Genomic DNA, 26,126 nt, shown 5'->3' with positions numbered 1-26,126 from the left:
TCTTTTCCAAAAACAGTGAGCCGTAGAAGAGAGGGACTGAGAGGATGAAGATGGCTCAATACCACACTGAGAGGCAGAAGACAGACTGCCCCACGAGAAGACTGGACAGTCCCACTAATAGAGAGAGGCAAGGTCAGGCCTCCCTTGACAATCAGTCTCACCTATTAAGCCTCCCCCTCACTATAAAAGGCAGAGCACACAGGCACACAGAGAGCTGGGGATTCTGGAAGGAGCACAGAGGCTCGGAGGAAAATTCGAGCTGGAGAGACCCTGGAAGGCCTGGAGGACTGAAGCCTGCGTAATTGCTGGGACTGCGAGTACAGGGGAACCAGGGGCAGCTGGCAGTGCCCATACCAGAGCTCCTCCCTTGGGCACAGGCCTTTTGAGGGGCAGGTGGTAGGACCCGGACCTCAACAAATATCCCCTGAACTCCTGCAGCTCCCAAAACACCAGAATGCCATTTTTGGGGAGCTAGTGAAGTGGGAGCTTAAAAAGGAAAAGTGCATCCTTGGACTTGAAGTCCAAAGACATTTAATCTTGGAAATTAAGAGGTCCGAGCCCGAAGGAGGGAGACCCTGTAGAGGACAAGAAATTAATTAATGCAGAAAGCCGGTGAGTTGCCGAGCGACATGAAAGATAGGTGTGTGTTAAGCCAAGACTGAAGTTGCAAATATCGCACAACTGAAGGCTGCACGCGTGTGGTTGAGACGCAAAGGAAGGCAGACTCGTGGTGAACTATGAATTATCGATAGATGTGAAACCAGCGATATGGCGTAGCGGATTGGTCAGCCGAAAGGAAGTAGCCCATTCGAAAGTCTACATGAAAGGTGAAATATTTGAATTTAGCAATAAAGTGAATGAACTATAAGAAGCAGAGTGATCAAAATTAACCCCAAGGAAATGGGGAGGGAAGGAAAAGGTGAATGTTTAACTTGTGTTTATGACATCGAACCACCTAGACCAAGAGACACTGGGGCAAATAACAAGAGCGTGCGAGTTGAAGGAAAAGTCGAAGATGTCCTGCGGAGGTCTATAGCAAAAGTCATGCACATTCCAAAGTCTTAGACATCAGGAAAAGGTCAGAGCCCGACGAGAACAGTGATAAGTTAGGGGAATGGAACCCCTAGAGAGATGTGAACTAAGCTTGGGGAAGGGAACCCCTGCAAGTGCTGTGGTTGAAAGGTCCGAGCCCGACTCAAGGAGACCTAAATTAACTTTTTATTGTGTTGCTTTGAGAGGTCCAATTCCGATTGAAGGAAACCTGGGGCAACTTTTTGTTGAACTGTGTTTTGAAAGCTGGAACGAGAGACTTTAACGTGGAAGGCCAGGCGTGCCTCGGTCCACGTTTTGAACTGCCTTTGTTTTGAGAACCTGAGCCAAACTCATCCTGTCCACAGGGACCACCTTACTCCATGCTGTCCATCGTGGGGGAGGAGCGCGGACTCAGCCATCTTGATCCTTTATGTTAGAACAATATTTTTCCTTTACATACACCTTTTCTCATACATCCATTTATTGTAATAGTATAAGGGCAGGCAGCCCTAGAGATAAGGTGTGGATCAGTCACTTTTACTCCCTAAAAAAGGCAAATACTCCACAAAAATATAAAGAGTTAAAATACTGCCAACAATAGGAAACTGACACGTCGCACCATGTGCACCTGGTTTCACCCAAACGGATCCATGGACTAGCAGTGCATGTAGTACAAGAGGAAACAATTACTATTATTATTGCCCGATTGGAAGAAGTAAACATGTTTCTTTTAATGAACATGGATAACTAGGTTCAAGGAATTATTAAAAAAAAAAAAAAAAACATTTCCGTTTTCCTTTTAGAACATATTTTTACTCGCTTTTAAAAAGTACTCCCATTGGGAAATGGACTTAGATTTTTACTCCCAAGAAAATCATTTTGCTCCCAACTTGGGGAGTAAAATACTCCCACTTCAAAATCTTATCTGGAGCACGGATGGCAGGCGATAGGTTTATTTAGAATAGGCCATTTTGATTTGACTGACACAACTAGGACGGTTTTATTTTATCATTTGATGGTAGAGCGTGCTCCCATCTTTAGCCATAGGGCTAGACAGTTTCCAACCATTGTTGTTCAACCAACACCCTTGATCATTATATCTCTTAGGTCTGTCTTTACTTGTGATACCATGCCTCCCTTACATTATACAACACTACTCTAGGTCCACTACAGGAGACTTAAAAATAAACTGCTTCTTTAGTGCCAATTGAGATTACTGATGATTAATATGTTGCCAAGCTAACCCTTGCGGTGACTAGGACAACATACGCTCTTAAAGAATTTATATTAAGCATCATTAAAAACTAGTGCATTAAACATCAGTGACACCTTGTGGAATAGCAATAGACTATGCAAATATGTAATTTAGAATAATAAAAAAAAGGCCCTCAATGTCTGTGTTGACCTGCGGGAGACATTTTAGAATTAATGTTTGGCACTCTGTAGGCCCTACTGCCAAGTCAACAGTGTAGACTGATGACTAGAAGACTGACATTGTTCAGTTCATGTCACACCCTGTCTAAAAGGAAAACGGGCCACATTGCATCACTGAATAATACAATAAAGACATATGTGAAAATGACACAAACATACACGATAGAAGAGCGAGAGATGGACCGTTTGAAATGTCATTTTCAGTAATATAGCCTACTACATAGCATAGTGATACAATGAATCCTTGCATTTCCTTCGAGACACAGTGTAGCCTTGGCTGAAATAAATGTCAAACCTCATCATCATACTAGCCTTGTTACTTTTTAACAGTTGGTACACCATGGCAAAGATAATTCTAAAAAACTAAGGTCAACACACAAGTGAAAAAGAGGGTTTGATTAGGGGGATAATTTAGATATTTGCTATTCCCAGATATGCTACTGATTACTTGAAAATATGATCCATGATACTACTCCTAAAATCGAAATAAAAAACACAGAAATAGGAGTGGGCTGATGACAGGATGATATGATATATGAAAGCATTTATAACGCACCTGTACACAAGTGTTTCTAGGTGCGACAAGACAAGGAGGAGGAAACCAGGGAGGACAAAATAACGATCTTACTAGGCCTTGAGTCATTCAGATTGTGCAAGTGCGGGGAAGAGGAAAGGGGAGAATTGCCAGGGGGAGGGGAAGGGGAAAAGTGCAGTTAACTCACAAGTGCAGCCAGCGGGTGGCTCATAAGTGCAGAGAGAAGGGACTGTAGGGTTTCAGATACAGACCTTTAAGTGTGGGGAGCCCGGAGGCAGTGCAAGGTCAACTGGACATGCAGGAACCTGGGCCCGGAATTCAGAGGGTGACCAGTGTGCGGAGCAGTCACGTGCATCAGCAGGGGAGATGGAGAGAAAGCGTAAGCGGAAGGGAAGGTCTTTAGTTGCTTTCGGAACCGGAGGTGGTTCTGCTCAAGTTTGAGAGAGGCAGGGGGATGTTCCAGAGGGAGGCCCCAGTCAAGGAGATAAATCTGCCACCAACTCTGCTTGGAAATGCGTCTGACCCTCAGTGTTAGAGGTGGATAATCGGAGAGCTTGAGAAGGAAGATGTTTTGGAAAAGAAAGTTGGGAGGTAGAGCAGTCCCAGGCCTCAGAAAACCTTGTGGACAATGCAGAGGGTCTTGAAGTTGATCCTTGCAGCCACAGGGAGCCAGTGTAGAGAGTTCAGAGCTGAAGAGAAACGATCCCTGGGCTTGAGGCCAAGGACAAGTCTCTTACCTGTTCTGGATACGTTGTAAAGGTCGAAGAGTAGAGGCAAGAACATTTAGAAAGAGGCTGTTGTAGTAGTCCAGCTTAGAGAGAACAAGAGCTCTGGAGACAGGAAAAATACCTATGGAGGCGGTGCAGCTGATAGTTTGACTTCTTAGAGACATCAGAGATGTGAGGAGAGAAGTAGAGGGTGGAGTCGAAGAGGACTACCAAAAGAAATCTTGTCTGGACAGATATGTATTCAGTAACTGCCGGAGAAGAAACAAGGGCATGGGCAGATTGGAGGGACTATGGTAGCATTTTCCCACAATTCTGGTGTAGCCTCAACTATCCACTTTCCGAAGGATGAGAGGCGCGATCCCTCATCTTTGGTAGTACTTGAGAATTCCTATGGAGGCCTGCATTTGATCCATAAATGTAATACAGTCCCTTTAAACGGAAACTATTCCAGTAGCAGTCAGAGTAGGACCACATCGACTGACTGGTAAAGTTTGGTCGGCAGAGACCAAAAGGTACAGTGTACTACATATTCTGTAATCTGGAGTTTTGAGTTTTTATCAGAACTCCCTTCGGCCAATTACCTTTCGATGTCGCATTTATGCAACATTTGTAGAAATGATTAGCATAACATGAAATACAAAATAAAAATAGAAGGGGGTATAATAAAACAATAACAAAACAAACTGTCAAACAATTCACCTTGTGACAAAACACTTTTTTATGAAAAGGATTTCAGAATCTAATGGAAATCTCCCACTTAACAATAGCATGTACAGAGTTAGAAAAGGAAAGGACCTGAAGTCTGGTAGAGGGAAAAATATTAAACACAACTAGAAAAAATAGAATTATAAATAAATGGGCAGATAAAAAGGATGGGTGTAGTCAACAATAAGCGTATAGTTAAGGGGAGGTCAGAGACTGGACAGTTGTGCAGTGTTTTCCATAAGAGGAAATATGAACCAATTACATGCATGATTACGCTCCTCCTGGAGGAAGGACAACCAAAGTTGGTTTAACATTTCATGGGCAAATATGGGAAATAGAAATCCTCAAATTAGCCTGTTTGATCACATTGGCTTTCTACACATTTTCTAGCGACGGTCTAGTAAAAAGAACTGTCCATATGGCATCGGCCATTTCAGCATTCATCTTCTAGCTGAACTGTGGAAATCCATAATGCGCTAAAATACTTGTAGAAAAATACAAATCTAAAAGGGATTTCAGAATCCATTGAAGGTGTCCCATTTAACAATTACATGTACAGACTCAAAGAAGTGATCTGGAAGAATTTGCATAACCTTACCACTGTACTGCGAATCCTTTCAATTTACTGTAATGACATTGGGATTTTCATTAATGAGTTTGACTTCAAGCTCTCACCAGGTTTTGTTGATCATGTTCTACCACAGACCATCGTTCTTCAGTCTCCCAATCCATTACAGATATGTGAATGACCATTTGCAATATTGGTGCCACACCAAAAAAGGCATTGCAACGTGAACTGCTTGGTCATTTCCTTTCGCACTAGACCACAAGCAACTTCCGACATGTTTCAGTCTCATTAGGCATCAGAGAGGTGTAGCTCTGGTCTTTCTCCCTTCTTTAATGGCCTGGCAGTTGAAGAACCATGTCTGGAGGGTTGCCCAAAGTGATGACATAGGGGAAGATGAATTCTAAACCTTCAAGCCATGACCTTGTTTTGCTGTAGTCACGAGTGGGACGGGTATGCCCAGACGTTGACCCTGTGCCTGTTAGGCCTAGAGACCCACTGTTGGGCTCAAGGAAGTACGAGGCATTTGGTGATTCCCAACCATTGAGATGTACGCTTGTTCACAGAATTCCAATTTTGACACTTAAAATTTTAAAAAAACATGTATTTGCAATGGACGTTAAGCATAAAGAAATGTTTTGTGGCCTGTATAAAGCACTTTTAACATTAAGAAAAGCATGGTGAAAGCACATGTATTTTTGACTAGGATTGCGAGAACTGCGGCCATGTTGTACTGTTCGGATGGAAAGCTCTGTGGGCGTTTCAATAATCATATGAAAAATGAACAATGCGACTAATGTTTTAATTCATCTGGGAGAGAAGCAAACTCCCAAACTATAGGGGGTAGGTCCATTAGGAAGAGGCATTTGGTGTGCAGTTTGATTGGCAGTAAACAGATGTGCAGAGTCCAGATTTGCTCAGAATATAATATCCCAATAGCATGCACGCAGTGCCACGAGTGTCAGACAGGAGAAGCTGAAGGGAGTATACAAACCACAAAGGAATTCTATACTCTAAACATTAATCCCATCAGAGAGGAACACATTTTATTGTTGCTGGGGGCTCCAGTCTGTCCATGCCTTTCCCTAGGCTTAGGGTCATGGTTGGTCTGTGTCCTATGTGCAAAACATGGTGCTTTGTAGGTGGTATTTGGACAAACCTTGGCAGTTAACCACTGATCTGTAGCTTGACGCTATCCATCATAAGAAATGACACTGTCCATACTGCTGCCGGCATGAAGGCACAGAGCAGAGGATACCCTGTAAGTGGACAAGCGTCAAGGACTATCAGAGGAGTAGCAACCACCTTGGACAACAAAGGCATTTAGGCAGAGGTTGTCATTTTAGGGATTCATGTGCAGCTGGCAGTTTCCTCTGAGAGTGTTGCACGAAGCTTACCTCAGCCCCCTTGCCTCCCCCACAGATCAGAGCATTTCCACAGTGACTTTTTGGAGACTTCTAAATGTGCAATCAGCTCCCACTCAGCAAACAACAAATTGCTTTGTTAACTTACCCATACTATATGGAAAGGTGTTGGGGTAGTAAGGTAGTTTCTTCCCTAGACATTTTTTTAAGTCCTCACAGAAAATATAGGGAATGTGGTACAGCTGTGGCCATTCGCACTGCAGTTTTTACTGGAGGCCTGTATGTACATTATACAAGGCAGCCAATCCGAACAGCATGGGAGTTCGATTTCATCCACTGAGCTCATAAGAATGCCTAATAGAGTAGAAAATCCTGGACATGGGGACAGTGCACAATAACGAGTGGCTGCGAGAGAAGGATTCTCCTGGGTTTGCCATTGGTCTAGAGCAGCAAGGCATGACAGGATGTGAGCCATCAGAAATGGTTTCCACTTGTAAAGTGGAAAAGGAACCCTGTATTGATTAGTAATAAAGTCTCAGGTACTTAACATTACAGAATATTACTAGGCAAACGTTCTAAAAGGTTCTATCAAAGAGTAAAGCAAAAGACCATCTAGGACAGAATGTTGGTTAGAAATGGGGAAATGCAAATAATTTACCAAGCACCTCAAACAGCATTCCCACTTCTATAACATGGGATCTGGTAGGTCACATTTCTACGTACCCTCTCCTGTTTACACTTTACATGTGCCGGCGTCCTTGATGTCCATTTGTGTGGAGGAGAAAACGTCCTATACACGTAGTTCTGACGGCTACCTGTGGGCATGGGAGTACAAACTGTTACACCTGGTTAATTAGGGTTTCAAAGGAGAAAAGGTGATCACAATTATGCACTTTCTGCTCCAGGTGGTGAACAAGTCTGTCCAAGATGACAACTTTTAAGAAAGGTAATCACTTATGGGATTGCCAACCTACAGCCATGTTCTTGTCTTTACCAACTGGTGATGATCAACTATAATAGTAAACAAAATGTACCAGCCATTCTGAAATCAAACAATTCTCAAAGAAGAATCCTGAAACAGATCTGAATTATCAGCACGTGTTATTGAACGTCATTAATGAATGAGGTAGAGTTTTGGGGTAAAAGTAAGTAGTGTGGGCAATAGTGCTGCTCTCCTTGGTACACCACAGGTTAGGCTGGAAGGCTTAACTTTGTGTTTCACCATGTGTACGTCATGTGATCCATTTGAAAGGAAGGACTAGAAACCTAGACGAGTTCTCATGTCCACCCAGTCCTGGATTTGGGAGAATGTTGCCGTCGCAAGACCCTACTGAGGCGTTAAGGTTGATAAAGATTACAGCCTGCAATGTTTTAACATATTCAAAAACAAAATCAGAGAATAGCTTGAATAGGAATGCCTCCATCTTTGATGGGGATACGCAATAAACGTTAAACAAGCTACATTTAAAGTTACTCAACCACATAAATCAGTAAACTTAGAGTGGAGTTTGTAGACTGCACACCAATTATGACTACCTTGGGGTAAGATTTGCCGACAATGGAACTTGGGCAAACCAAATAAATAAATCCCAGATTAATCTGGAAAGGAAAAGTGGTGGTCGGAGGAAATTATTAGTCTTGCATGGAGAGAAGGCGGTCTTAACTGCCCTTGATTTTTACTCCATCCAGATCACTTTGGCTGTGTTATACGGAGCCAAGATACGGGGCTGCTCAAACTGCTGCAGCGTGGGGGTGGCTGAGCAAACATTTCTAAAGAAGCTCCTCAGACTACCATACAGTACCCAGAGTGCCCCACTAATAATGGAATGTAGCTAGATACCGGAAATCTGTCAATGTGGAAACCTGTCTTCTACTGGGTCAGGTTGTGGAGCTTCCCAGATCTTGGTAGGCATCAAGAAGCTCTCACTGATCTGTTGAACCAACCGGGCAGCTGTTCTCTCCCTTGGCTATGTCATGTAAAGAGACAGCTTGTAGCTGCTGGCCTGGAAATCTTTTGGACCAACCCTTCTTCCATGCCTATTAGCGCAAAGATATGTGAATTGGTCTGCCAGGCAGAATACCTAGGAACATCTTGTTTGCCTGTGCTTAAAACTGAAGTTTGGTCAGGTTTATCTTGCCTTGAAACCTACTCTGGAGGGAGCTACATACCTGGACTACATTACTCTCGTCTATGCTCGCGCCTTGTATGTCAAATTCAGAGTGGGTAACTTACATGTCGCAGCGCTTACCTGGGTTGGACGGGAGGCTCATCACCAACCTGTCCAGCTTGCGACACTGCCCCTGAATCAATGACACACTTCTTGCGATTTTGCAAATGTTACCATGACTTACAGAAAACGTATTTGGTTCCACTGTATGCATCAATGATATTTATTTTGTTGCCAAATTCATTAATCGTGCCTTGTTGCGCAGATAGATTGTATCTAACCTTGATTGTACTCCTATAACATAGTTTTTAATTGTATAGTATGGTATCTTTGTGATGATTGTGAGGCTGTTTTTTTCCTCCATCACTGTGAATTATGAAATGTATTGCATGCACTAATGGCAAATCTATTGAATAAATCATTGTTGGAAAACTAAAAGTGTGTACCATGTCATACTGCTTCTTACCTAGCATTATATACATTGCTTGGCTTTAAAACCGGCAAATCATGTAGACGATGGCAAAACATTTGCCATCGGAAAAGGGTCCACTTAAACTTATTAATAACCCCAACATCATTAAGCATTAAAGTAAAACAAGAATACATATTAATCAAACTATGTATCCCCTAAAGCCTAGCATATAACAAGCAAAGTTATTAAGACAAAAAAATACTTGTCAAGGCTACCTTTTTTGCTAGCTCTAACAAGAGGAAGCAGCATTTGATGAAGGTGGTAAAAGGAATTGTATGACTGATCCACCACTATAGGTATTAAACAAGACCAGCGACACGCTTAGAAATTGTGTGCGGGGTAGAAATAACTGTATAGTGATGGAAGAAGCTGGGACAGGCAAACATGGCTTTTTACTATTCAGCAGATTACAAACTAGGCTCCATTTGTAAGCTTGTTCCCCTCTGGAGTTAAACAAAACACTTTACTTCTGGTTTGGCATTGACATGGCTGTTCATTTCAACTATAGATCGAAACAAACATTGGCAAAGGGAATCGTTTTAGCTTATGCATACCGAAGAGATGTTCAGTGTTCACAGCTAATGGTGTCAGATGCCCAGGAATTTGCTGAATTTGCCAGGTATCTGCATCAAAAACAGTAAGTGCTAACTACTTTCATCATATCCCCAGGAGAAATGATGAGCCAGGTGTTGCCAAGACATATCCAGTTACACAAATACCATGTTTGCACAAATTAGTGTATTGCAATGTAAAAACTATTTTTTGTTATCTTATTTCGGAGATCATACTGTTGGCCCCTACAGCTGCACAGTGGAAATCGGCACGTTGCTAATCTTCGATTCCAAGGGAAGGACGCTTATTGCTATGTGCTTGTCAGTCTTTTCACATGTACGGACTATCATGTTAAATAGTGTAACAAAATGTGGCACACCAAAAATAAATATTGCTTTTCAAAAGCAAAATAGCGCCAGCCCGTATGGATTAAGAATTCAGTGTGGGTGTGCTCTTCATCTCCGGCTTCCAGGTGCAGCTTGATCATGGGCTCCTATCAAAAAGCCCTGCCTCTTCTCCACACCCAACAGAGGCTCAGGCTGTGCCTTGCAGATTCTGCTGCCTCCAGTGAGAGCCTGCCTCCAGTGCTACTGGTGATGCTCAGACATCCAAGGGCCCCAGTGACAGTAATGTACAGAAGTGTCATAGGCGGACAATCCAGGCTTCCTCAAAACACGAAGCTGAAGCAGGGCTTTGATTTTAGGCTTCCTCACCTGTTGGAGAAAGCTGCATTGCCATGACCAATCTGGCTGGGATAGCCCATTGAGCCTTACTGCTTCACCCATCTCACCCCCGACCCCCAAAAGACCCCTTGGTTAAAAAAGCATCCACTCCGCTGAAACGGCACTGCCGTGACACGCTCCAAGTGCGTCACCATAAGACCAAAGGGCAAAATAGCATCTGAAGACTTGGACTTTCGTGTTGGTAAGGACACTGATATCCGTGCTGCTGGTAAATGTCTGTCCTCGATCACGGACAATGTGATTACGGTAAGTGCACCCACACACTACCCACCAGGACACTTGGATCAACCAAATCCACTTATATTACTTGAAACAATTTAACAACTGAGCCTAAAATCACCAACTATTTCACCCACCAGATTCTACTAAACAAACCAAGCTCCACATAGTGCAGACTTAAAGAAGTGATTCACAACCTCACTTTCGTGTCTGGGAAGTAAAATGACAGAATCATTAGTGTCCATCATAACAGATGATTCTGCCGTTATTCCTCATGCCTCCCCTACTAATGAAAGAGAAGCTACGTCAGCCAATGTTAATACCAACTGCCTTGTTCTTTCACTTGGTGAACAAATTAATGCACTGTTAACTATTGCCAAGCCTGGCATTCTCTGAACTGTTGAAAGCATTCATCGGTAGCACTGACACCATTACCATGATTGAGCTTAGTCTGTTTAATTACTATGCGCCTCACTATACATTGGCTATCTTGAAACGCCTCCTAGCATTGGTAGCAACTCTAACATTAACACGTTTCAAAAATGTAGAACACTTTGTGTTAATGACATAACTGTGCACTTGACCAACTTTGAACTCATTAACAAATGTCTCCTTGCTTTGTTCTCCCCAACTGCTGATATTAAACTCCACCAATCTTCCGACGAGTATCTAGATGGCAGTTACTAGAGAGAATTATTTGGAGTCAATTGGAAATATTAGCATCACCCAGCCTCAACTGAAGGCCCTTGATTACATACTGGGTTGGCATACTTTGTGAAGAATTGTATGGAACCTCAACATCGCACCATTCTGTTAAACTACATTATAAAGCAATTGAGCACATGCACACCCTTGAAAAACCTGGCTTGTGTGTTGTCAAATTCCATTAGAGGGGCTGAAGAAAAAAAGTTATTTGTTTCTACGAAAATAACATATTCCTCATTTTCCTTGAGCAGAATCACTGGAGTATCAGTCGAAATCAACCACTGACTGCACTGCAATGATTAATTCTGATACATGTGATGATATTATCATCACTTCTGATGCATGTGAAACTTTGATTTAACAGCTTGAATATAACACTTGAAAACTCAGGTCTGTTGCTGGGCCTAAGGATGCTACCCTCAAATGCAAATAGAGTGGCAACAATATCAGTTCATGCAAGCCATTAGGAAAGAAAAATAAGAACAAGTTCCTTGGATCAGATAAGGTTAATAGCAATGCTGCAACTGACCATGACTTGAGGTCCTCGGCTACACAAATCTAATCATCAGCAATAAAGGTATGTTTGACATTGTTCACCTTGGGGAACCCAGTAAAAAATGTCAAACGCCATAAGGGGGCAGGTGTTGGATGGTCAGGAAAGGTCCCCACAATCCAGAGGGGTTTATGTTGCGCGCACCATATTTGTGACTGGTGGTGCGGCGAACAGGGTGCCATGTTTCAATTTCATATGTATCCAGTGTAGTTAATTGTGACTGATATGATACATCAGGGTTATATTTTGATTCAAGTTGATACATATTAGATTGCAAGCGCATAGAAAGAAAACGCTGAAACCAAAATCAACTATAAACACAATTCAGACAGTGTGCTACAGAAGCAGGCAACGAGGAGTTTCCACTGTAAAGGACAGATAGTATTTATTAAACATGCAGGAACACTGAAAAACAAAAGGGGATTTATGAACCTACATGTAGTGGGCTTTTTTTTTTATATAAACAGATTAAAACACGGCAGTCAGGGTTTCACTTTGAGAAACTGGTTCTGCAGAGCTTCAGAGGCCAGAGGATGGGTAAATAAGTAACTACAAACTTAGCGATGATCAGCTCAGCTAAAGGAGCCGGCCATGGTTTTGATAGTATCACAGAAAGCAGATGTAATCTCTTAAATGGATGGGGGCTTTACAGAGGGTTTCAGCTATTTGTTTTTGACCAGCAATAAATGTGGGGTGAAGCAATGCTCGAGGCTAAAGTAATCGAAACCCAGAAGTTTCAATTGTATTCTCAAGATGTGTCGTGTGTGATAAAAAAGCCGTGATTTAGATTAGAATGATCCAATGGAGTCAGTGATGTGGGGCAAATGAGGTAGCTATCATACGTTCAAAGAGAACCTGTTTATTCAGCTTCCTCATTTTTCCTAAAGTATCTTTGCGAACCATGTGCAATCACAATAAGGTTAAAGGGCTCAGGCCAGTGGTTACTAGTAATGAATTATGTTTTCACACAAATGTTTAACTGTTTGATGATGTCATGACTTACCACAGACGAATCCCAAGAAGAGGTGTGCTATGAATACAATCTGAAAGATTATAGTTAAGATAACAGCTACCAATGAGAATTTAGGAATTGGAGAAAGATGGGATTTCTTTGAAGAGGTTTTGTCCAATGTGGGGGGGGGGGGGGGGGGAGTGGATTGTAATAAAATATATGGGAGCATTTAACTGTTGCAAAACTGTATATAATGTGTCAACTTATGTGGTGCAGTAAGATTTGGGTTAGTTTGACTCCACAGCGTCATCTAGCTCCTTTCCAAACAATTGTACAATACCTCAGATGGTGGCTCGCTTTGGTTGAGCTGATTAAGGGGCCCACCCCCACACAGGCAAATGGTCCAACAATAATAAACTAATAATTGTTAGACCCTCGGCATCAGATTCTAGATCTACCTTTAATGATATTGGTTTATACCTGCCTTCAATGCCCCCACTAACGGCCAGGATGTAAATAAGCAGACTCAAAAAAGTAATCAGCGACATAATGAAAGCCAAAAAGGACCTTGATAATGACACCCTAGCATTGGATGGGCTTGAAAATGTATTCTACAATGATGAGAACTTCGTTTCGAAGGTTACGTCCCCCAAGACAAATGCCACCTATCTGCAGAACATTCACATGCGTCAAGTGGAATACCAACCTTTGGAGGGGATGTCGAGTGAATTAAGAATGACAAAGAGGACAGCACCTCCCACTGGGTATTGTGAGAACTCATGGTGACAGCAAGTAAGACAGACCCACGTGATCACAGTTCAAGGGTGTTTATTGAACAATGAATGCTGTATGCAGGCTGGAAATACTGAACTGTTTCAAGCTTCTCCAGCATGAGACAACAGTTCTATTAGCGGCTCTCGAGTTCTCAGCGGTCAGGACCGTCGTGGCCAAATCTCGTTTCACTAGAAAGTCTCTTGCCTTTGAGGGCCTGACGTGTTCAAATACCAAAACCAAAAGGTTCCTTTAACAAATGAAGTTTGTTAGGGTGATAATAATTCACCCCTCTGTCCCCCTCTACTGGGCACTAACCGTTCTTAGATCATATTCCACAAATCTTAATGTCTTTTTAAACTGTTCCAAACACACGGTTTGTTGGGAATTTAGATTTAGCCCCTCTTGGGATTCGCTTTCCTCGTTTCTTCTTACTGCAGGATTCACTTCCCTTTCTTTCACTTAGTTTGCAGATCAAAGTCTTTCTATTGTACCGATTTTGCTTGAGGGATTTTGCTTGACCCTCTGTAGGACCACTTTGACCTATTTTGCTGGCCCTCCTATGAGCTTCTGGTACATGTAGTTTCATTCAGATGGGGATTGACCAGTCTCTTGAGATAGCACCCACGTGGTGCCAAATTCCCTCTACAATTGTCCTCCCCTTAACACTTATTACAGTTATTTACACAGTTCATTGAACTTAGTTCAAACTTGCCACTTTGCGTTTCTCATTCAACACAGCCCGGTTCTTATCGATTCTTCTCTCGACTCCCTGCTGTGATGAACCACTTCACTTTTCTTCTTCATTGTAATCAAGGTGGGCAACACGGTCGCGGAAGCTTCCCTCGCTCCTGCTTATCAGCATAGGTTTGCCCCGTGTAGTGTTGACATCTGCTACAAGACACTTTTGCCATGGTTCGCGGTCTTAGGCTCTCTTAGACAAAGGTTCCACCATTTGGGATGAAAGGGGCAAGATCACTTCTCTCCTCGTCACTCTCTCGATTCCTGCCACCTTGGTCTTTCATTTGAACTGCTACGCCGTGTCCTGGCCACCTGGATGACAGATCCCCATGGACTAGCTAGGGAGACACTTTCAGCTTTCTCAAAGTATTGGTAACCTATAAGCAGGGATTTTGACGACTACATTGGAGAATCTGGTTAATAAGAGAGTACTTAGAATACAGATTCTCTTTTGTCACAGCAGCGTGTGTATTCAAAATCGCTCTGCTTTATTACTTCTATCTTGCAGAATTCGACCTTTGCACTCTAAAACATCAGCCGACATTGAGATTTTTGAACTTGTGGAGGAAAAGGAGAACACGCTACCTTTCGTGTTCATTTCTATTCTGAATCCGTATTAGAATTATTTCTTTCACACAAAGCAGAATTTGTGCGGCATGAATATGATTGCACTTTTGAACCTTAATGCCATCAAAGATTGCTACAATTTGAATTGTGATATGGTACGCTGCTCTGCTGCTAGTAGTGATTCTGCCATGTACATAGGGAGAGATGCTCCAGGATGAAGGCATCTCCAGAAATGCTTAAATAATGTTAAGATCACTTCCATAGGCATGGGTCTAGAGTGGAACATGTCCACAATCCCACTGATACTAGCTGTGATGCTGATGAGAGCAGCTGGCGCTGGCTGCCTTCTTTTCTTCCAACAAATCAGTTGATACGACAGAAGCCATTAGATTACCCTTGTTTCTTAAACACCCGTGGTTTCTCACATTTATTTGGAGCAGGCTGACTTTTTTCAGCTATTAATAATTACAGCATTTTGGCATTACAAGAATCTTGGATAACTGATGACGGTCTTCGCATCAGTGCTAATCCCACCCTTAACCTTGTCAAGTTGGGAGGATCGTCTGACTTCATTCTTGCCAGCACCATTCGGTTTTGATCATAAATGTCTATGATCTTCCAGGACATAATCCTAATTTACCCCCTATTCTACAAGAAAAACAATCTATTAGGTAAGTATCACCATAGCCATAAACTCTTTATGGGAAATTTCAAGTCCAATATTCCTGCTGATCCCTCGATTTACAAGGACATCTGCACTTTCATTCTTAAGCAAATGGCATATGACTCAATGGACCGCCTGGGCAAAACTCCTAAACTTGTTTGCTCTTAAATGGATGGTGTCGGGGGAGAATAGCCCTGGTAGTTTTACTAGGGTACATTTCAAACATTACTTATATTTTTTATCTCATACACTATTTAACAACTGTATACCGGAAATTAATCCCAAGAGAAGAGAGTGATCCGTTTACCATAATCGTGTCTATGAGTTTATTGGAACCGGGGGTCTTTACATAACAATGTGGGGTGAGTAAAGTTAAACACTGGACAGAATAGGGTTAGTAAGGAAATACCACAAACTTGAACAAGGCAAATGTTTAGTTACCTTATATATGACCCCTCTTTTCCTACAATGTCCCTGTTGGCAACTTTCTTTGCTGTAATGTTGCATGTAACAGATCAACAGGTGAGTGATGCTCCACCATCAGTGATTTAGATGTTGCTGTGTCAGTGGCTTCAAATACTTTGAACATTCAAAAATGAATCTGGAGTGCCCACCTTATTGGCAATAGTAAGCGACATCCCACAAAGCCGCCTTACATAACAGGGGTAATTACAAACATGCTTAGGACCAGGAAATAAGAGACACAAAGAGATTGCTAAGAAGCGACCTGCATAATCTGGACATAAAGTTGGCTTGTGGATATAAATTTAGCAAGATACAAAAAGGTAGCAGGTGCCCTTCTCTAGAAAGAACACGGCATGATAACCTGTTCTTTGGTTTCTTCCCACTTTCAGAGACCACGGCCATCGCTTTTAGCTCACTGTACTCTCGAAGTGGGAAAAAACACAGAACAGGTTGTCATGCCACGTTCTTTCTAGAGAGGGGCTCCTGCTACCTTTATTTGTATTTCTGCAAGGAACTTGGGGTTGGTCACCCTACGTTACCTGGGGGAACACAGATGTGGACCACTTGCTCACTGTGTTCAGAGAGGCACAGCTCCAACTGACTGATGAGGCCCAACAAGGCTGAAACACGTGTCTGGGGTTGCTGTTGGTACTCTTGTTCAAATTAGGTGGTTTACCTGGCATTTCGGTGCTGGACTGCCCTCACGGGCGGGACAAAGACTGATATGCAAATGGGTATTACTCCTTTGTGAAAATTACAGTGAGCAAAAAGCGATGGCTGTGGACTCTCAAAGTGGGAAAAAAAAACACAGAACTGGTCATCATGCCATGTTCTTTCTAAAGAGGAGCGCCTGCTACCTTTTTTGTATAAACTTAACAAGGCAGTTAAGAATAAGAAGGTCATCTATTATAAATGTCTGAGAAAATATCTCAAGAAAATCCTGGAAGAGTGGCAGGACTGGATTATAGTGTCCAGAAGCAATAATATTACAGGCTTCTGAAATCTAGTTCAAGCTACAGACAACTCTGGTCACCACGGGGGGGGGGGGGGGGGGGGAGTGCTCAAGGAGATTGGGAAAAGCACAATGGAGAAACAATTGGCCTCCAAGTCTCCATGGTACTTAGGGTACCGGACATTTCAGTGAAGTGGATAACAGTCAAGTTGCTATCATCAAGTCCATAAAAAACTCTCAGGCATCTGGCCCTGATGGGGTTTGCTGTGACTTAATCCAGATAAACTCACTCTGGTGGGCTCAACTGTTACATGTCCTTTTTATCAATTCAAGCAAGTGTGGCATCCTCCCACCTTGAAAGTACTATTCTACCCATACATAAAAATGGACCATGTAGTAACTTGAAAAAACTACAGGATTTTGGCTATATTGAACATGCCTTCTAAAATATTTGCATGTAAACTGTTGAAGGAGCCAGATAGCTGTATCTCTTCAAATAACAAAATCACCCTATTTAATTAGACAGCATTCTGGAAAAGTCTGGGTACATATGTTACTTTTCTGACTTTAAAATCTATGGTCAATTTTGCTTGGCACATGCTAAAAACTGTCTACGTCGTCTATGTGGACTTCGGCTTTGCATTTGACACCTTAAGGCGAAAGTCCATTGGCAGACGTTGGCAAAGTGGGGCATTCCCATGGGTTTACTAAAAAATGTTCGCACCACAGCAATGCCAGTCAGATTGTCTGCTTCAGGGGAAGTATCTAATACGTTGTCAACTTTTGTGGGCGACAAGCAAGTCGTTTGCATCTTAGTTCCCATGATCTTTATTCCTTATCTTGCCGATTTATTCCAACCTCCAGCCAACCTCAGATGACAAATATCCCAGTAGATTGGGCACTACGCGTATACAGTGGCTTGGCTATGCAGATCATTTGGTCTTGTTGGGCTATACTGAAAAAGGCCATCAACAATTAAATAAACTGAGGCACTAATCCAACGAAAATGTGTTAGTTATCAATGACAATACATCTAAAATCATGGTTTTTAAGGCAGGGTCAATAAAAACGAGTTATTCTTGGAAGATTGGGTCTTCTCATAATATGACTATCTCAGGGATCGAAATTGAGATTGGCCAATCAGAGGCAGAAATAAATAAATAAATAAATAAATAAATAAATATCAGCTCCTAGGTAGCAGGCATAATCAGTTGGGCAGGAGCTACTCTGGAGAACCAGGAGCTAGTACCTAGTGTGCAGCAAATCTAACTTTTGCGCCAGATGCAAACTAATATTTTGTCCACTTTATACTATCTGATTTGCTTCAAATGTTCCTTAGGTGTATTGATTTTTCTCCTTTATATATACATTCCCAAACAATCTCAGTTAATATTGCATAGCTAAGTTTGTATGGCACCACTTGCCACAGGAGTCAAAAGTACATCCTTGCAGTTGTTGGTTTCAACCTAACAAGGCTCCCCGTGGCTATAACCAGGAGCTAAATAGCTCCCAGCTCCTGGCAGTTTCAAACCCTCCTATGTGGGAGTAACTATAGATGACAAATAGACATTGCGCCTTCAGATAGATCAATTAGGGAAAGGTGCATCAGCAAATCGAACTATTAAGTGTTTTGCCCAAGGGCAAAGTGCTACTCCATTGAGTCCCTTATCAATGTATATAAGGCAGAGATACCCAGTAATCTTGTATGGTGCAGAAGTACGGGGTCATAAACATGTCGCTAACATCAGGCAAATGGAAGAGGTTGTGCTTTAAAATCACTACTTAATGTCCAAAACAATCATTAGAATGTGTATATGCTGTGCTAGTATTTAAAAGCACTGGTGAATAGCCCTGGTAACATTCGTTTGCCCCTTATTCTTGAGGTTCCCCTTACAATGACAAGTGGATTTGGGGCTCAAGTATAAGGACTACAGTACTGAAATCCAGCAAATGTTGTCTCAGTGCGGATATAGATACTGCCCCAATTCCCTTACAACTCTAAGAATATGATTAAAGCAAACTACGTACTTTAGATTATGAACAGGTCATTATGGAATTGCCCTACAAAGCGCTTAATAGTGAGTATATCTCCAACTCACGAAACTGGTGAAAAACCCCACTACCAGCTGGAATAGCCAAACAACTCACTTATTTACGAATATGTGTGCCTCCAATTTAACCTAGCCAACACCTTTGAGGTTATGGGACAGAGAATGAGATTGCACAATTACGTAGATTGTGTGGAAACTGTTAAACACCTTACGATTCATTGCAAAAGCTTAACCCTGGTCCAGAGGAGGGAGTCATTAGCTCTTGGTAAGGCTGCGCCTATGGAAGGTAGATGGTAGAATGGTTTTTGGAAAGTTTCTATGCTGAGAACGATGTGTTGCTCATCTATCTACCACACGAGTAAAATGTGGTGTATTATAAAACCAAATCTTGGATATTATAACTCTTAGTTTTACACCTGAAACTAATGTAATCTTGTATTGTATCTTTTTCTGTGTTTTGTGTATAAAAAGCCATATTGGCAATTATACCAATAGTAAGATTTTAAAAGCCAAGTAGCATCGATTTACCAAGTTGGAGAAAAAAAAGTGCAATAGTAGAATACGGATGTTTCTTTCCTCTAGTGATTTATAGGGAATACACAGAGAAATCTGAATTATTTTCCATGTTAACAGATTGCAAAGAATACATTATAAAAAAATGCATTTCAATGTTCTATGAAAATGAACATGTTATCGACTTATTCATTACACTGCACGGAGATGCCACAGTACTGTATGCATATGAAATGTTTTCTCCAACAAAAAACACCCATTAGCAATGGGAGACAAACGTCAATGTTCCACAGAATGGAGAACACAGTTAGCAGCATTTGAGGACTATTCAAAGACCTGCAGGGTGCAGGCACGCTACAAATCCAGAGCTCTCAAGTTTCCAGCGGCCATGCACGAGAAGGACATCCAGTCCTGGCTTTCTCCATTTATACACTGGGACATGTCGTTTTTCCTTTCCCATTTGAAATCTAGGAAAACTACAAATCCCAGATTTCCAAGCAAAAACAGGACTGGGTGGCATTCTCACACATGGCCACATGAAAATGTGTGTGTGCACATTACAGACCGTTTGTTAAGTTGTGTGTCCCGAGGACGAGGCGTACCTGTATCTCCAGGAGTCTTGCGTGCCGAGGTAGCCAGGTCGTGGTAGATGTAGACTAGTAGCTGATGAAGTAAGTGACGCAAAGAACCGACCCCGGACCCGTCCTGTAATACAGGATTGAACTGGGGCCAGCTCCTGACGCCACGGATGACACTTCCCTATATTAACGTGGCACCAGAACAGTGCAAGCACTGATCGGGAAGGTCGTAGATGTTACTGGCAAATACTGGCAAAGGATCCCAAACAGCTTTCCAGGATGGTGTAGGTTCGAGGTAGCCAGTAGAGGTAAGCAGAATGTTCAGGGTACCAAAATGTGATTAGCAGCAAGTCCAAGGTACCAAGGTAGGAGGAAGAACAGGGATCCAAAGAAGCCGGAGAAGCGGGCCAGGACCACAGGAACCCCAGCACAGGCGGGCAACTCAGGCAATAGAAGGAGCAGGAGGGAACCAGGAGGAAGGGACCAGAGAACACAGGAGAACAGGAATGGGGAGGGAAGAAGGCAGCCTGATCAGAAGAGAAAAAGGAAAGGACCCAACCCAGGACCAGGATCAAGACCCAGAACCCCAGAATCAGGAAGCGAAGCGGAAGGAAACCAACCGCGTTGACGCGATGAAGAACTGAATCGGATCGCTTAAGTAGCGGTCCTGTGTGAAACCGAGGCTTGGACCGCGCTGCAATGCGCATGCGCGAATGGATGCCGCTGCGCGAACGAGTCTTGGAACGCAAACTCGCTCGAACAGTTACGCGAACGGCACCCGTGCCCTACACGGGTCAGGACAGAGTAACTCCGCCGGGGAAATGTGCCCAGAGCGGTGCGACGTCTCCACAGCCTGAGACGTGGGTACAACTGCCAGGAACCAGCACGCCCCCTAGAGCCTCGTCGCCCCGCACAAGTAGGTGTTCTAACACTGTTCCACTACTCTGCACCCCATTTTGCATCGTGATCTGAGGAATTTCCGGACATTATTGGCTACATGATATTTGGACATGTCTCCCTTTCCTTGGATTTCAGCCCCTTTACAAATGAGACAGTTGCCTGAAATCAGCAAAACATCATTGTGGCCGTAGAAGGAACATTCGACACTAGGAACAGAAATAGACACGGTCTGAGCGGTTTCCCCCGCAACACACTGCCCCAGGGCGAGGCGACAGGTGGGGAGAGCGCACAGAAGATCCCAGTATGCTGCAGCAAACCCTCGCCTCTCCTCCACGTCTGCTCCGGAGTATGTCAGCCAGCTACAAGCGCCTATTTCTCAGTGCAGTTCACTTCAGAGTGCAAAGCGCATCAAGCGATTAGCGACTCGGAACAGCGACTTACGGGGTCATTGATTTTCAACAATTGATGAGTATTATCAGGTCGATCTACAGAACCCCTCCGGAGTGCGGGTACATTTCGCAGTTACCATTAATAAAAATGGAAAGCAAAGTGAATCAAATAAAGATGGAACTCAGACTTAAAGATTTGGTGTTCATTCTTTATACGGGCTATAAAAAGTTTAAAGTCTTAGCCCTAAAAAGAATGAAGATTTCCCAAGCTCATGGCGCCGGGAGTCTTGATTCTAGTAAAGACACACAGGTGAGCATTATGCTTAAACTCTTTATGCTACTCTTCACAGCATCTTTTTAAAATCTTCTTGGTTTTACACATTTTTTTCTTCAAAACATTAAAACCACCAACTAAACAACTTCCCCCCTACACAAGACTACAAATCCTCAGAAGTCCTCAGTGTCGTGTAGTTTTGTGTCCGTTTTCCTAAACCAATCATGATCCAGCACATTCCTCAGGTCATGTCCTGTCCGTGCCTCCTCCTCTTTCAGCCCTCTACATGAACTCTGTAGCAATGCCGGAACCCGCTCCTGTTCCCTGCACAATGACTCAAGCAAAACTTGCAAAAGCTCTGAAGAAGCCCTCCAATCAGTTGCTCTTAAGATCATCGCTTAGGAAGCAACCAGAGACATAATTAGTGAGGGAATACACAGCTAATCCAAAGAAACCACATTACAATAGTATGGTCATGAACAGCAATGCAATCAATTTGCGCACCCTGCGTATGTAGGGTGGGCTAATGCTTGCCTCTGCGACTTTAATAGAATCAGGCCTCCCAGCGCTATAAGCTTGGGTAATCTATAGTCCATTTCAAGACCCAAGGCGAGCATTACGCTTGGTCAAAGCCATCTGAAACCACTGCACCCACAGATGATACAGGCTTGAAATAATAGGTCTTAAACGTTGCTTCCGACTTCAAAATATCATGCAGGGATGCTCCTGCTGCAAAGTCTTTGGACACCACCACTCCCCGGATGGAATGGACCTCAAATATCTCCAAATCTATACCTGCTAATTTCATGACTTCTCTAACCCACCTGACTATGGGGGCTGAAGCTACCGCATGAAAAAGCTTCCTGCGTGCAATGAGCAACTGGTGCGCCCCTCAAGGTATAACCTCTTCAGTAGCTTCGTAGTCTTTTATGTATCGAGCCACACACAGTTTAGGCTCAACCAGGAAATACAGCTAAGAAACGATTGAGGAATCGCTCTTAATTCTCCTAGCAATATGAAAGGCCAACCCTTTCCGGGTAGAAGACCTTCCTGTTCACATCCAGCAACTTAACATCGGACACTCTCCTACATGAAACTAAGCACAGCAGCATTGCCACTTTACTGGACAGATTATGTATAGATATTTGGCTGAAGGGGTCGTGTGCAATTTCACCCCTCGCAAGAGTAGAACCACAGTCTGGTGTTCCTCGATTGGCAGACCATCACATTTCTCGTGGCCTTTGGAAATAGCGGACCTGTACACTCCCAAGGATGCGGAAAGCATGCCCATCCTGGGACAATTCTGCACCAAAAAAAAAAAAAAGTAGGACCGGTGCCGAAACGGGATCAGCGCATCGCCTTGTGCACCACTCTTCCCACCTGGCCAAGCGACATCATGGCTACTAAGGGTGGAAGGCGCCCATGAGTCAGATATTCTGCACACCAACAGGTTCGTCCAACAGAATCACCCTTGGAAAATCAGAGGAAAGTTCCATCAGAATCAGAAACCATACTTGCGATTTCCACAGCAGCACTATCACCAACTCTGCCCGATTCCTGTGGACCTTCGCTAGTGTCCTTGCTAGCAAGATGAACGGGGGGAAGGCATAATGCAGCACTCCCTTCCAACTGTGGAGGACAGCGTCTGTCCCCCAGCACCCCTGGGTCCAACCTCCAGCTGAACTACCAGGGAGTCTGTGCGTTCAACCTGAAGGCGAAAAGATCTATGTCCAACGGCCCCCAGAGGTCCTGTAACTGTAAGAATACGGACCTGTGCAACCTCCAGTCGCTGGCATCCTCCAGGTACCTGGAGTTCCAGTATGCAATCACGTTTTGCTTCCCTGGGATGTATTCCGCTGCTATTGCTAACTTCTTCTGTAGGCATTAATGCCAGAAGTCCTTTGCCAACTTTACTAGCATTTTCGATCAAGTTCCCATAACTTGTTTATGTATCGCACTGCTGAGATGTTGTCCATCTTTAACAGATGCAACAGTTCATCCTCTCTTTGGCAAAGGCTCTTACCTCAAATGATCCTGCTAGCAGTTCTAAACAGTTAATGTGTCGCTTTTTTTGTTCTGCAGACCACTTTCCTCCTGTCTGCAAATGGCTGTAGCTGGCGCAACCAACCGGACCGGCTTGCGTCCGATTGCATCACTAATTCTGACATCTCTGAATATGGCCCTGCCTTTCCAGGCTTCCATGTTGTGCAGCCACCAGCTCTACTCTGCTCTCCACTCCTTGTCCGGGACATATTGGTGATATCTTACTCCCCTGCAGTGCTCTGTAATGCAGGGTCCTGGAGAATATGGCTTGAATCGAGCCTGCCAGAAGCCCAACAATCCTTGTTAGATTCTGAAGCGAAATATAAGTCTTCTGAATCGCCACTCTTTCTTTATTGCATTCATTTTTGTAGCGGCAACTCCAAGGAGGCTTCTCTGGTGTCAATTATAAATGCCAGAAACTCCACCCATGCCTCGGAACCAGCTCCAATTTCTCCTGGTTGATAGAAACCCCAAGGCGGTTAGCAGGGCACTCACCCCATTGTACCCGACTCACTAATGTAACCTTATCCTGAGCTAGGATCAGAACATCATCCAGGTAAACTATAATCCTGATCCCCCTGCTTCTAATAGCTTCCGGTCTCATGACCTTGGTGAACGCCCAGAGTGCTGAGACCAGCCTGAAGGGGAGGCAAGCAAACTGCTAATTCCGTCCCCTTCATAAGAATCTGAGGAACCGCCCGTGGTCCTGAGCTACTGGAATAGTCAGATAGGTATCTTTCAAGTCGAGCCTTGCCAGCCAATATGCTTTGCGCAAAATATCCCAGAGGAGGTGAATACCCATCATCTTGAAGCGTAAAAGCACTGTATGAGTGGTTAGAGTGAATATGTCCAATTGCGTCTTTAAAGCTTGGCTATATATACACTCAGACTTAGTGTATCCCTGTGGTGCTCTACATAAAGTATATGATCGCCCTTCAACATTAAAAGCAAATAGGTACTGACTGTCTTTGTGGATTGGAATGCTAAAAAAGGCATTTTTAAGATCAATGGCGGTAAAATATTCTTCAAAGGGCATAATCATTGTAAAAAAGGAGATCATGTTGAGGACCACATCGAACTGATGAACTACGATCTTATTAATGGTGGCAGAGATCAATTATAAGTCTCCACTGAGTAGGAGAATCTGGCTTTCCTTCACTTCGCTTCTGTATGAGTATAATAGGACTGTTACAGGGACTACCCACCATTTCCTTTAATATCCCCTTAATAAGTCGTGTATTACTGGTTTGATCCCTTCTAACCCTTCCTTTGCCATCTTATATTGGGGTACTCTGGGTAACAATGCCCCTGGTTTTACTGATTTTAATGGGCTCCCCTACCATGCAGCATACATCATTAGAGCCATAGGCCCAAATAACAGGGTTCATTTATTTTAATGTTTAAGGTAATTCGTTCAAGGCAACAATGCACTTTGAGAAGAACTCTGCACAACACATCAAATATACTCCATCAGGCGAGCAATACATGTTAGCATGCAAGTGCTTAAGTAGATTCATCCCCAACAAGTTCAAAGTACATTTGTCCGTGACCACCAGCGGAGCCTTACAAGAGATGGTAACCAACACTGGTTCTGATAATAGACTTCGAAAAGGTTTATATGCGAAACCCACCGATTTATTATTATTCCCGGAGAGGGGAATGGAAGACACTATTTTGTGGGATATCAATGTGTTGGAGGCACCCGTGTCTAGCAGGAATTTACCCAACGTACTGCCATTTCAACAAATGGTCCCTTTGGATCTACAGGGCTACACACGCGTCCCTTTCTCTCTCCTGGGCAGACCTATTCCACATAGTCACCCACTGAATAGTTGTCCACATAATATTCCCTAGCCGAATACTGCTGGCCCCGTCCTGGGTCAAAGTAATTGAGCTGGTCACTATTCCCTTCCGGTGCCCCACTATTATTTTGAATGCCGCCATCGGTCTTTATAAATCCTCCCCTTGATATGCCCCGACTGCATGATCAGTCACAACCTCTTCTCCTTAGCGGACATTCTCGGATAAAATGATCCTCGACATTACAATAATGACAACCTGTTTCCACTAGTGTTCTACCACCTGGTGGTGTGCTTCCTCCTTTTCCACTGTACATGCCTCTTCCTCTCTCCATGCGCATGTTTCCCCTGCCTCTCTGGAAAAGCCTGCTGCATAAATGCTCTTGTATTGAACTCATTTTATTTTCCTTTTCCCCCTTTTCTTTAGCATGGCGATTTGCATAATACCTAGCCATGGTCAATATTTGATCAGCACTTTGAATTGGCCAGGTGGACTCATATGTCTGAATGTCATTTTTTCAATGAGGTAACAACCCTTCAACAAAATGGGAACAGAAAGCCTTTTGCGCTTCCGGGGTAGACAGATCCATCCCACTAAACGAGGTAAAAGCTTCTTCCTTTCATGCAAAATATTTTTCTACTGACATCCCTTCTTCCTGCCTGCAAGCAGTCAGCTTATCCCAATTAATTTG

At 43.3% G+C, this 26,126-nt stretch overlaps 1 protein-coding gene across 9 annotated transcripts in view; it reads right to left on the bottom strand.

Moving 5' to 3' along the window:
• The window catches only part of DCUN1D2 (defective in cullin neddylation 1 domain containing 2), a 325,754-nt gene that overhangs the window by 214,024 nt on the left and 85,604 nt on the right, over window positions 1-26,126 (bottom strand). For 4 of the 9 annotated variants that reach the window (XM_069637140.1, XM_069637141.1, XM_069637144.1 and 1 more), the window contains exon 2: window positions 7,087-7,178. The exons of 3 other annotated variants lie outside the window; for them this stretch is intronic. Coding sequence is in view for 1 of the 6 variants with exons in the window: in XM_069637138.1 (XP_069493239.1) it covers window positions 7,087-7,188 (102 nt within the window). In the remaining 5 variants the exon portion in view is untranslated. Of the gene's footprint in view, window positions 1-7,086; window positions 7,200-9,934; window positions 10,265-26,126 lie in introns of those variants that run through there. 2 more of the 9 variants (XM_069637147.1, XM_069637138.1) reach the window with 2 other exon arrangements.

This window comes from Ambystoma mexicanum, chromosome 7p (assembly GCF_040938575.1).
Source record: "Ambystoma mexicanum isolate Mex_15411 chromosome 7p, UKY_AmexF1_1, whole genome shotgun sequence".
In the NCBI taxonomy this organism is placed as follows: domain Eukaryota; kingdom Metazoa; phylum Chordata; class Amphibia; order Caudata; family Ambystomatidae; genus Ambystoma; species Ambystoma mexicanum.
The sequence above is the reverse complement of the archived record's forward strand: the minus strand, read 5'-3'. Positions and strand labels throughout refer to the sequence as shown.